This window comes from Plectropomus leopardus, chromosome 8 (genome assembly GCF_008729295.1).
Source record: "Plectropomus leopardus isolate mb chromosome 8, YSFRI_Pleo_2.0, whole genome shotgun sequence".
Taxonomy (NCBI): domain Eukaryota; kingdom Metazoa; phylum Chordata; class Actinopteri; order Perciformes; family Serranidae; genus Plectropomus; species Plectropomus leopardus.
In genome coordinates, this window is record NC_056470.1 from 10,699,827 (window position 1) to 10,712,894 (window position 13,068).

Genomic DNA, 13,068 nt, shown 5'->3' on the forward strand with positions numbered 1-13,068 from the left:
TCCATCTCCATCATCCTTTTTCTCGACAGCTGCCTCAGCTGGAAAGATTTTCTGACTAGCTTGCGTTGTTTGTGTGTGTGTGTGTGTGTGTGATGGATTAGGGAGGAATGAAGGAATGCTGCAAAATGAGTGTTCAGTGTCGTGACACAGCCATCTCTGAGCATGACACAGTAACCTCATTCTGTCTCAGTTATCAAGAATATCTTAACAGCATTAAAAATTAACAAGTGTGTGCTCCTGCTGTTCAAGCATTACTCCAAAACCACTGGTTCTCATTCATTACTTAATGGCAATTAGTTACAATTCGAGTTTTGAATGCCATACTACTTATTCTTGTTTTATCTCTTCAATACAAACTAATCTGCAGAGCGTTTATTTCTTCTGGTTTTATTTTAAAGCATTTGAAGCTGTCACTGAGAGAACAAACAACTCCAACATTGCATGAAACACTCTGTGTCACTGACTTCATTTATTTCATTGTAGTAAACTTAAGGTAATTTTACTTTGCATTGCCTTTGTACAACTTTCTGTATTGCTTTGTGCCGCCACAGAGAGAGAGAGGGTGGTGTTCATCCTGTGCAAAATGGAGCAGATGATATCAGAGATTCAGAGTGAAACAAAAAGTAAAAATGAGTAAAGTCCTCTCTGACAGGTATTAACTGAGGTCTCAGTTTTGAGAAACGCAAGCTTAAATAACTTAACATGCCTTTTCTTACATTAATCCAGGAACACAACGACCAGGGCCAAGGTGGTGGAGGACTGGTCGCGGGAAGGAGGTGTGCTGCTGATGGGCTATGAGATGTACCGCCTCTTGTCTCTGAAAAAGAGCTTTGTTGCTGGGAGAAAGAAGAAGAGCAAGAAAACCACGGGACCCGTAGTCATCGACCTAGATGAAGAAGACAGGCAGCAGGAACTGCTCAAAGGTCAGAGAGACGAAGAGAAACAAAGACGAGTAGAACATAGGAACATAGGCAAAAAATATCATACATGCTGGTTTCCAAAGCTCCTAGAATATCACTGAAGGTATTTTCGCCTGTTCTTCAGGTATTGAGAGAGCCTTGGCCCGGCCCGGTCCAGACGTGGTGATCTGTGACGAAGGCCATCGCATCAAGAACTGCCATGCCAGCACGTCGCAGACTCTGAAAAACATCCGAACCAGACGCCGCGTGGTCCTGACTGGCTATCCACTCCAGAACAACCTGATCGAGTACTGGTGCATGGTCGACTTTGTCCGACCTGACTTCCTAGGTATGGGGCAAGATCAGCATTTTGTTTCAGGGAATGTTTTTGCTAGTCTATCTGTGAGATAAGCACGAAGATGTTGGCGAGCCGTCTTTAAGATCAGAAGACTAATTTGGTCATTTGTTTTCTGTTAATCTTTAACTATAGTATTATTATCTTACACGTATTTCAGGTACGCGGCAGGAGTTCAGTAACATGTTTGAGCGTCCCATTCTGAACGGGCAGTGTGTGGACAGCACACCTCAGGACGTCCAGCTGATGAGGTACAGGAGCCATGTGCTACACAGCCTGCTGGAGGGTTTCGTACAGAGGTGAGACAGCTGCCTTCATAAACCCACAACTACTGCCTCGAAAACAAAATCCAACTCCTTTAAAGATTTAATAGAGAATACTAAGGCCTGACTTTTTCCCACCTTCAGTTTTAATAGTATTTTCCAAATACTGACCGCAACTTGTCCTTATTCCAGACGAGGTCATGACGTCCTTAAGGACCAGCTGCCCTCGAAAGAGGAACATGTGATCCTGGTGCGGCTGTCTCCATTGCAGAGGGCGCTGTACACGGAGTTCATGAACCGCTTCAGAGAGGCAGGAAACACCGGCTGGCTCAGCCTCAACCCACTGAAGGCTTTTTGTGTCTGCTGCAAGGTGAGGAGGAGGAGAGCATGTGTGTGAAACATTACCTACAAAAGAATCTCCATCTGTCTTTTTTTTTTTTTTTTTTAAATCAGTGTCATAGATACAATTACCAAAGGTTGTAATTTTAAAATGTCATGATTAATCGTTTTATCAACAGGATAAACATAAATATTCTATGTACAAATGGCGTCTTGCTTTATATGAATACCTGCAGTCACTGAAATACTGTTACACAAGTTACCATCTAAGTCAAAATGTTTGTGTAACAAGATGAATTCCTGTATATTTATCACACTTGGCAAATCCAGTGATTGCTACCTTGAGAGTGTTTTCACGCCACTGATCTCCTGTAATTCTTCAGATTTGGAACCATCCAGACGTGCTGTACGAGGCCTTACAGAAGGAAAACATGGCCAGTGACCAGGACTTAGACCTTGATGACATCACCTCCACAGGCCCCGCCCGATGTCCAACTGCACCCAATCAAAAGTCCAAGCCCCTGGAGAACCCTAACCCCATCGGTGGACTGAGTCTTAACCAGCTACAGGAGAAAGCCAATCAGGTCATCACTTACGAATGGGTACGTTTCTCTGGAACTAATTGAATGTTTGTGCTTTATGTAACACAAAGCTGCACTATGCACTTTAAGAACACCAGCAATGCTCTCTAGTCTCAGTTAGATGATGTGCAGAACATTATGTTCCCCCTTACTGAGATGCTGCTGTCGATGCAGTGCTGCCACCCACAGAGTGATGGAGAGAAATACAAAAAGAATTATGAAACATTCATTTGACCACAATGATCCACTTCAGAGAAATCTGGACTCACCAACGTACAACACTTTATAACATGTTTAACCACTGACGTGCAATATTTTGGCACTTGTATTTTCCTGAAAATGAGGACAGCATGGAGCCCTAATTTTGTTCCTAAGCATTATTACACTCATTAGCTGGAGTTGTATTTGCCTGGCAACAATGTGTAAATAAACATTCTGTTAGGAAGCATTGGAAACTGAATGGGGACTTGAATATTTTTGGTGATTATAGCTGAAAAATTGTGATACATCTGTGCATACTCAGTAATGCATGGTGTGTTTCCTTAAGACACCATCAAAATGTTTAGAGCAAGTTAAATTCCACAATATTTGTTGCATTGCATAACATGAAGGTGAATTTTAAGTAAAATCATAGCGTTGGTTGCTTATATTGTTTGCAAACCAGCAATGTAACCTCACTTCTTTAAAGTCAGTCTCAATCGGTTAAATAAGGACATCTATTCAGCTGAACTATGAATCTGAAGGTGATTTTTAATACTGTAGTAAGGTGCATTTTTAACAGTTTCTCTCTCTCTCAGGCAAAGGACATTATGTATGACTACAAGCCCGGCATCCTGGAGAACTCTGCAAAAATGGTGCTACTGTTCCATCTGATAGAGGAGAGCGTCAGGAAGGGAGACAAAATCCTCGTCTTCAGGTACAAAATCAGACACAAGATTTGATCTAGAAAATAAAGAAAACTCAAACTTCTTCTTTTCTCTGCTTTAATTTTCTGATTTGATTAAGTTCTGCTCTGTTATTGCATTTACATTACTTGTGATCCAATCCCTAATTTTGCCTATGTGTCTGCTTCCTGCAGTCAGAGTCTGTCCACACTGACTGTGATTGAGGACTTTCTGGCTAAGAGACCAGTGCCGCCATCGCCCAACACGTCCAGCAGAGACAGACCCAAACAGAACTGGGTTCGCAACCTCAACTACTACAGTAAGTAATCAGTAATTATGATTTAAAGATGTTTTATTCAGCATTTGGTACAATAAAAATTTTAAAAATGAGAAACTTGCTAAAATGCTGTTGAAAACTTGACATATAGACTTGGAATAGGAGGAGACAGGTTGAAATGTTATTTTAAGCTCAGTAACAGGTGACTCGTAAAGTTTAGCTCAAAATATTCGGATTTACTCAGGTATTGTGTCTACCATGCGTAATTAATTGTGCATACTCATCAATGTTATTTCTTGAGGGTATTTCTGACTACAGTGGTTGAGTTGTGCAGTGGTACTCCTCATAGACTCACAATGAGTGCTGCCACCTGCTGGTGTTTCTTGATAACAGACAGACTTTGGTCTATCATTACATATCAGCACAGAGATGACTGAACAGCTTTTTAAGTGTTTCTGTATTTCAGCAATATATAAAAAAACTGTCTTGTAAAATATGAGCTTTATCAGTGAAGTCACTTTAATAACCCTGTAAAAGAGAATTGAGTTCAACTTCGTCCACGGTTATCTTATGTTATCTTATCTTCAACTTGTGTCCTCTGCACACATTTGTTTTGTTTGACCTATAGATTACATATATTAGCAGGGGAGATCAGATCCACATTCACACAGTTGCATTACATAGCGAAGGCACGCAGGTAGTCAGGACTGTTCTAAATCTCCATCATTTGTGTGATATCCGAAAGGGTTGGATGGAAGTACCACGGCCTCAGAGAGAGAGAGACTGATAAACCAGTTCAACGATCCCATGAACACCTCAGCGTGGGTCTTCCTGCTGTCAACCAGGTAAAACACGCAATAACAGTAATATTAAAGGATTACATCACCCACAAAATGATCATGTGCTCCCCCTGTGCGACATTGTATTTGGGAAGAATACTTTGTTTTTTACACATGCCTCCACACTGAATGAATAATCCAAAAATGTAGATAACAATTAATGAATTAGAGTATATATAGGCCACATTTAACAACAGCAAAACTATACCACTCTGTTTGAGTTATGTGAGAGACTGTAAACCTATTTTTTTATATAGTTTTGCTGGTTTTAAACACAGCCCCCTTCACTCCAGTTGATCAAGAATTTTCTCTTTTTCTGGATTTGTGGTTAAGCATGGAGGCACGCAAAAAAGAAACAAAGCTGTCTTCAGGAATGCAACATAACACGAAGTGAATAATTGATAGAAACATTATCATTTTGTGGGTGAAGTTTTCCTTTCATGGAAGAAAATGGATGATGTGCAACAATAACAAATATAACCCGAATTTCTGACCTCTCTGGGCCTCAGGGCTGGTTGTCTGGGCGTAAACTTGATTGGGGCAAACCGTGTGGTCGTGTTTGACGCCTCCTGGAACCCTTGTCATGACGCCCAGGCTGTGTGCCGCGTCTACCGCTACGGTCAAAGGAAGCCGTGTCATATCTACCGGCTGGTGTGCGACTTTACGTTGGAGAAGAAGATCTATGACCGACAGATCTCCAAACAGGGCATGTCAGGTGAGTGGAAAGGCACTGGTGAGATTAATTTGCAGGTGTAATTTGTAAAAAATAGCTTTGTAGAGTTTGGGGATGTTTTTTCAATATTTGTTAGTTTTTCATTTGATGTTCTTATTGGACAAAATGGCAGCACAATCACATTATTCGGACCAACACAGAATTAAAGGAAGGGTTGAAGAAGAAAAAGTAGAGATTGAAAAAAAACTGAACCACCTATAAAACAGATCATATTGGAAAATATGAAGCATATTAAAACCTCAATCCATGCATTTTTCTTCTTGAATATACAAATTTAGTGCATTCTTCTCTTTTCTCTCATAAATATACCACATAGTGAATATCTGTGCCCTCAGCTGACTACTCTGTCAAACATCTGTCAGTAATCAGACTCACTGAAAGTCCCAGTCTGGGCTAACCAGTGTGAGCACCCAGCAGACAGACACCCCCCTCCCGAAACTAAATAATCAGCTTTGTGTTGAAACCAGAGTTCTTCTGCCAAGCGGCTCTTGTCTGACAGAGTAAACGGTCTCAAGTGTTAGCTGTGAGCTTTGACTGGCGAGACAGACACATTGAGGCCGCTTACGCTTTGGAGAGCTGAAGATTTTCGTTTCTTTTAAGTTTTCTCTCTTTTTGCCTCCATCATTTCCTTCCCTCCTCCCTTTCCAATCATCCCGCTCCTCTGAACCCTTCCTCTGTCTCTCTCTTCTGGCTTTCTCTCTCCTTCCCTCCATTAGACCGGGTGGTGGATGACCTGAACCCTGTGCTGACCTTCACCAAGAGGGAAGTGGAGTCTCTTCTTCACTTTGTGGAGGAGGAACCGGACCCCTCTCAGGTCCATCTGCAGCCCCAGGACAGCATGGAGAGCGTCCTTCGAAAGGCTCTTCACCTCTATCCTCTCCAGATTACTAAGGTAGATGAGCAGAGGTGACTGCAAAAAAACACTGTCCCTGTATGCCAGTGATTCCTAACCAGCTGTACTTCCGCAGTTAACAGGGAGTACAGGAAATTATTGCACTGTAGCTCAACTGATTTGAAATAATTTAACAACAGTTTGATTAGAAAATACAATATATATATATATGAGTTATCTGTAATTTTAACATAATGTGTCACAATTAAGTGTATTAAAAGTATTAAGCAAGCACACAGAGAAGTCCAAACTCTGAGCTAAAAATAAAGTGTAAATACTAAAACTAAAAGGAATTAATATGCAGTTAAAGTAGTTAGATAAAAGTAATGGCTAAATGGCTGGAATAGCTAAATGTCCAGCTTCTGCTGCAAACAGTAGAAATGGTGCAGTGGTATGTCCTAAAGAAAATGTAGGGAACCACTGCCATAGGTTGCATGTGTTTTGCACTGCCTACATTTTTTCAAGATCCATTGTGGTCCTCTTAGGCTTAAAATGTTCTGAAGTCAGTTTTCATTTTAAGTAGGCTTTACATAAGATAACTGAAAGCCCTCTATTAATTCAATAAGTCACTGGCTGTTATGGTGACTAAATAAAGCTTCAAGGATTGTCAAACTCCTCATAAATTTAACTTCCAGATCTTTGTGTTGAATAAATCTGAGGTGAGAACTACATCAAGCGGATGCAGTCTTGCTTTGCGTTACATTTATAACACTGTTTTAAGTAGCTCATGAGGAGTTTGAGAGGCGCTGAGTTGCATCATAGTTAAACCTGATGGATTCTCAGTGGATGTTCACTGGACTAAAATGTAATCGCAAAAATGGATCTCACAGGATTTTAAGCTTGCATTTTGAGTCTTTCATTTGGCACATTAATGTGTTCTCTTCCAGCGTATTCACCGTTAGAAGCCTGTAAGAATTCAAATTCTCACCTGAATTCACTTCTTCTGAATGAATTTAACATGTGACGCCTTCCACCACATTGAAGCTTTAAGATGACACAGTGCTCCAAGAATGATGCCTATCTCACTTTTTTTTTCTTTCTGCCTTCCAGCAACCATTCCCCCACGAGTCCCTGCTGATGGATCGCAGGGAGCTGAAGCTGAGCAAGGCTGAGAAGAAAGCAGCAAAGAAAGGTTACGAGGAAGAGAAGAGGGCATCTGTGCCATACACCCGCCCTTCCTACGCGCACTACTACCCTGCCAGTGACCAGAGCCTCACTAACATCCCTGCCTTCAGTCAGAGAAACTGGTCAGTGACTCACAGCAGCAACAAAAAAGATACTTTTTCATTTCATAAGGAACTGATTAGCAATATCTTAACCTCGTTTTACAAATGAACACATGAATTAATAATAAAATAAACTCTGCTCAGGCGCCCTCCTCCTCGCACTGAAGAGAAGCCAGTGGCCAGTATCCGGCCAGTCCAGTCAACTCCAGTTCCCATGATGCCCCGACAGGCGTCTGCAGGCTCGGCTCCAGGCAACGACTCATCAGGTTCCAGCCTCGGAGGTTTTCCTGTCAACTGCCTGCAAAAAGCTGGTGTGTTTGTACAGAGGATCGTCACCACTACTGGTACGTAAACTATACATGTGGTTGATCTTATTTTGTCTGTTTATTTATTTTTATTTTTATTTAATTCTCCATTTCTGCACAATTCGTATTTCATCTTCATTCTATCATCCCTTTTTGTCCCAAGAATCATCCACTTTTCATGATCTTTTCTGAATAATAATTGATGTTTCTATCTAATCTTAGTAAATTTGGTCTTTCGTGGTTTCTTTCAGACATAGTGATTCCAGGCACCAACAGCTCGATAGATGTCCAGGCCAGGATCACTGCGGGAGAGAGCATCCACATCATCAGAGGCACCAAAGGTACATTAACTCTTTACTGTACTTTTGAAAAAGTTTGTGTGTTGCCCACAGTAATCAATTAAATGTAAAAAAAAAAATATGTGCTCGTCCTGGCTTCTAAGATGTGAGAATTTGTTGTTTTTCATCTTACATGACACACTTTGCCTTTTGGACTGTTGTTCAGACAAAACAATGAATAGTTTGCAGGATCGTCTGTGACTATTTATAGAAACACTGATCAGCAAAAGTGAGAGTAGAAGCCAAACCTAGATTTACTCTTGTTTAGCTTTTTGCCTCGCTATATTTGCGTTTTTTTCTGCATTGTGTCTCTTGGATGTCTTATGATCTGATTCCCTAGTTGCTTCTGTTTAGTTGAGAGCCGACCTCACCTGAGCTCTGTGGGATACACACCCATAAATGTCACAAACACAGAAAATTTAAAAAAATACAGGCACAGGGCTCTGTCGAAAAATACCCCGACACACACACTTCCAGTGGCTCTGAGTGATTAACTGAGAGGGCTTACTTCTGCACGAGTCTATACATTGTTTTTTTTTTTTTTTTTTTTGGACAATCTTACATGCAGGTCAGAGTAAAGTTTGTGTGTACTGATCATTTCCCTTCACCTTCACACTGTCTGTTTTAGGGACTTACATCAGGTCGTCTGATGGTCGAATCTTTGCCATCAGAGCAGCTAATAGGGCCAAGACTGCAGAGGAGAGCACTACAGCGCCACCCAAAGGTAAGATTATCTATTAGAAGAACTGACCTCGAGTTTAAGCATACAGGAACTTTGGTTAGACAAGCAAAGGTTAAAACAAAAAAGACTATGTACAAAATATGACAGACATTATTATATTTAAGCAAACCCAGCCCATGTTAGCCCAGGGTTTCAACCTCTGTCAAAAGCTTATATGTAATCCTTTGTTTCTTCTTCTCAGACTCCCAGGCCCTATCGGACGAAGTGTCAACCAATGGCAGCAACGGCTGCCTGTCACCTGACAGGAAGCAACAGGTACCCTCCAAGCCTGTGCCCCGCCCCCTTTCACCCGACAGTCCGGAGATCATCAGCGAGTTGCAGCGCTACACGAGTGGCTCAGGAGCTGGCACCACCGCAGGTGCCGGAGCTCAGCCAGAGAGCAACATGAACAAGCTGCCGAACACCAAACCGGCTCAGACCAATGGGAGCAGTTTTACTGGTGGAAATCTGAGCCACCATGATGCCTCCGTGACTAACGTAATCCAGCCCAACATGGACGCCACTGCAGCCCAAGACCTGAGAACAGGCTCCAAGCGCAAAGCCTCCACCCCGTCCATGGACGAGCGACCCAGTAAGCAGCCGTCTGCAGACAAACACTCCTCAGCCCCTCTGGCTACAAAAGGCTTCCCATTCTCCGGGGGCTACGGCCTCCCCCCACTGGGCCTCAACCCCGCCATGTTGGGTGGGTCACTGGGGCACCCGCTCTTCATGGGCGCAGGCTTGCCTTACTTCCAGCCCCCACACACTCAACTGGGGGACCCCAGTTACATGTACCCAGATCTGTTCGGCTTAAGTGGATCCAGCGCAGTCCCCACCTCTTCCTCCTCCTCCTGCTCGACGACAACCACCGCGACTGCCGTCTCATCGTCGTCATCATCTTCATCATCTTCTGCATCAGTCAAAGCTGCCAGTTCAGTTCCAGGGGCCCTGCCGCCATTCATGCTGAGCCCCAGCATGGTGGGCATGGCCGGGATGCTCCCACCTGGCTTCCCTCTCTCTTACAGTCAGTCTCTGGCAAGCCTCTACACAGGGTCGATGCTCCCGGGCGGACTGCCAGGGCCAGCCGCCACTCCTGGACCAGCTGGAGCCAGCTTTCTCTCCCAGTACCCTCCCACTGCTGCCTCCAGTTCTTCCTCATCCTCTCCCTCCTCTTTTTCCCCCTCAGCGCGATCTGAAGGCCACCGGGGCCCGGTGCTGATGAACGGCGGGAATGTCAGCAGCGCCAGCAGCTCGGATGATGACGATGATGTAATTGAGGTGAGGGGACAGTGACAGACGAATGATGTTTGAGCAAGCTTGATTCAATTTAAAAATCATCAAAATAGGATGACATCCTGTTCGCCTGGAGGCAGGCTGCAAAGGGCCCGTGCCCGAGGCCGTGAGGGAAATGGACAAAAAAATGAAAGACAAATGATGTTTTGACAACTGAGCCCCTGCTAAAGTGTTTCCTCTGTTCGTCTCTGCCTTGGAGAAACAGTCTGAACGGGGATTAACCGCAGACTGAACACAGAGTGACAAATCTCAATGCTGAGTATCAGAAGATGAAACCAGAGGAAGAAAAAAAAGCTCCAAAGCAAAGAAGAGAATGAAAATCAGAGGACTTTGGGCTTCCAAGTTTTTGTCCAATACTGGCATTGAAACACTAATCACTGGACGTAGAACTGCTGCGCGTGGGCCTGCGGTGACCACAAACGGCCACTAGTTGTAGTGTTGACTTTAGAGATTCTAGTTCTGCAGCTTTGCTAAATGTCAAGACTCTTTTGCTTTTTTCAGCTAAATAAAAAGATGACAGTAGGGTGGAGTTGCTTATGAAAAAAAAGGTTTGATTATTAAGTTACCTGGTAGCTTGTTAAATATCAGTAACTGAAATGGTATTGTTTGTCAGTTGTCGAATATTGCTACTGAATATTTCTTCAAATGGTAAAAAAGATCATCAGAACTTTTAAAAAAGCATTTTGATTGAACTTAATAATTCACTGCCAGGACAGGGGTATTGTATGTTTTTGCTCTCGAAGAAAAAAATAAAGAAGCGGGATCATCTTGAAGTATCAAAGAGGCGGTTGAGGCTTGGCAAAGATGAGGTTTAAAGACAATTACTGAAACCTTAAAACTAATGAAAGAATGTATGCTTAATCAAATGCCTTTAAACCAGGCCTTTTTTAATGGAGTCCTTCTGTTTAGGCATCAGACGTGGGAATATCTGATTTTTCTTTTTTTGTGCATTTTATATTTATGTACTCTCTTTTATTTTTTAAAAAGAAAAATCATTGCCTAAAAACAGCCAGGTGAAAATGAGAAGAAAAAACTGTGTTCTTGTGAGGTGTCCTCCTCGTAGCGGAGAAACAACCAACAGAAAATGCCTTTTTGCCTCCATCTTTCTGAATGTTAACTGTGAGAGAGGAGAAACAACGAGAGACGGGAGGTCACTGCGGCTCTCTGAATCTCACCCACAGTCTTACTGTAGCCTAGAGAAAAGCGATGCAAAGCACTCACTCAAGCCTATATATGTATTCGTACGACCCCGGAGGAATTAATCTCGCAAACCCCAGAGTTTTGGTTACGCTTGTGTCGGTTACTGTGTTCGTATCTGTGTGTCGTGTTTTTAAGGTTTAAAAAAGGAATCGTTTAAAAGAAAAAAAAAAGAAAAAAAAGGAAAAATAGAAACTCGCATTACTCGGTTTTCTGACGACGGCACGGATTCCACCTCTTCTCTGCTGTTTTTTTTTGTTATTCCCCTCTCTGTCTCATCTCACCCTGTGAAGAGAGAATATTGTGAAACCAAACTTTTTTTTTTAAGAGATGGTGTAGCTTTGCCAAAAAACAAAAACTGCACAAGCACATCAGAGACCTCCATCGAAGAGAATTGTGTCTTAAGAGACCAAATAATGTTGTCACCAATGTAGAGCAGAATTCAAAAGTCCACCACGGCGGCACGCTCTCTCTATAGCATCCACACAGCCACAGTCGAGAAGTACATATCCATCTCTCCGTATGACCTTGCAGGTAACACTGTACACTGTACTGCACTGTAAAAGAGACACAAATCTGTATAGACCGGTTGAAAGCTGAGAAAGCTTCATCATGTGACCAAGTTCCCTTTAGATCACCCATCAGTTCTGCTGTTCCAATCAATCCCCTCTGATCACACAAACTGATCTACTTTGGCCTGCACTGTCCATGTGTGGAAGATCTTCTCCTCCAAAAATGACTGCAGCGAGAGCTTTAAAACCCACCAGCTCTTTTGTCAAAAAACCGAAACATCGTCAAGTTAAGACTGAGCATTTCCTGTTCCTTTTTGTTCCATGTATTTTTTCTTCATACTGAAATTGTTAGTTTACTTATGTTTCATTTTTGTTCTCCTCTTTATACAATGTTTGAAATTACCAAATTTAATTTATTTATGACGGTGCATATTTATTCATTTTTATTTTTGTACAATTTTTTTCTGGGTTTCCTTATGTTGCTTTTTTTTGTTTTGTTTGTAAAATGTATATGGTCATACTGTTGTTACTACAGATGGAAAAAGACGCTTTGTTTTCTTGTGTTTGGTGATTTTTTTTTTTTTTAATGATGATCTGCGAGTCTGACCCAGCTCATGTGAACTTGTGCAGAACTTGCATGTGGACCAACCGATTAGTGCGTTACTGTGCACATTAAGGGTAGCATTTTTAAGAGCGACAAATTATCATATCCCATTTGCGATAACTCTGTTCAGCTCTTGATTATGAGAAATCCCAAAAAAAGGGGCATCAGGGATACACTGATGTTTATCATGATACTGAGCTGTGCTAAAACTTCTTTATCAGCCATATGATATCCTGCCTGTTCACACGTTTCTTCACAATTGGGAAACAAATCTTAAGTATTTAATAATATGAGCCATTTGTGTGCATGTAAGCTCATTCACGAGTTCATGGGTCAGAAAGTGAAGCAGTCCAGCCACTCATCCTCTGAACAGAAAGAAAATATAATAATATCAAGTGCTTTTCTTTCCTTTTCTGTTTCTGTGGTTGATTACCATATCATCAGAAGTGTCCATCTGTGTCATCCCCACGATGGCAAAACAAGCGAGTTTCCTCTGTGTTGAACTGTTTGGTTGTCAGCTGTACGCTCGCCGCACTGACTGACTGCTCTTTTATTTCGCAGCTTTCTACTTGAATTTACATATTTATTTATACAAATCGATTCGGTCGGACGAGCCGAGCCGACTTTCTCATTTCCATTTTAGCCGAGGAGAAGATTAAAGCTGCTGTCTTTGAGGATTGGCTCGAGTCAAAGCCTGTTGTGTAGTTTATCGATGAATAATGTGTATGACCTTGGATTACTTTTAGATCCTTTTTGGTTTTTTTTGTTTTTTTGCTTTTGGAAGTTTGTAAATAAAAAGAAACATGTTCT

General features: G+C 42.1%; 1 protein-coding gene across 3 annotated transcripts in view; it reads left to right on the forward strand.

The window, feature by feature from the left end:
• The window catches only part of LOC121946567 (helicase ARIP4-like), a 78,203-nt gene extending 65,135 nt beyond the window's left edge, over positions 1 to 13,068 (forward strand). For all 3 annotated transcript variants that reach the window (XM_042491188.1, XM_042491190.1, XM_042491189.1), the window contains 15 exons: positions 727 to 923; positions 1,045 to 1,248; positions 1,415 to 1,553; positions 1,710 to 1,887; positions 2,240 to 2,458; positions 3,235 to 3,353; positions 3,516 to 3,640; positions 4,344 to 4,443; positions 4,947 to 5,152; positions 5,887 to 6,062; positions 7,113 to 7,309; positions 7,433 to 7,632; positions 7,845 to 7,934; positions 8,560 to 8,655; positions 8,855 to 13,068. In XM_042491188.1, the coding sequence (XP_042347122.1) occupies positions 727 to 923; positions 1,045 to 1,248; positions 1,415 to 1,553; positions 1,710 to 1,887; positions 2,240 to 2,458; positions 3,235 to 3,353; positions 3,516 to 3,640; positions 4,344 to 4,443; positions 4,947 to 5,152; positions 5,887 to 6,062; positions 7,113 to 7,309; positions 7,433 to 7,632; positions 7,845 to 7,934; positions 8,560 to 8,655; positions 8,855 to 9,945 (3,337 nt within the window). In that variant the 3' untranslated portion in view covers positions 9,946 to 13,068. The remainder of the gene's footprint in view (positions 1 to 726; positions 924 to 1,044; positions 1,249 to 1,414; positions 1,554 to 1,709; positions 1,888 to 2,239; positions 2,459 to 3,234; positions 3,354 to 3,515; positions 3,641 to 4,343; positions 4,444 to 4,946; positions 5,153 to 5,886; positions 6,063 to 7,112; positions 7,310 to 7,432; positions 7,633 to 7,844; positions 7,935 to 8,559; positions 8,656 to 8,854) is intronic.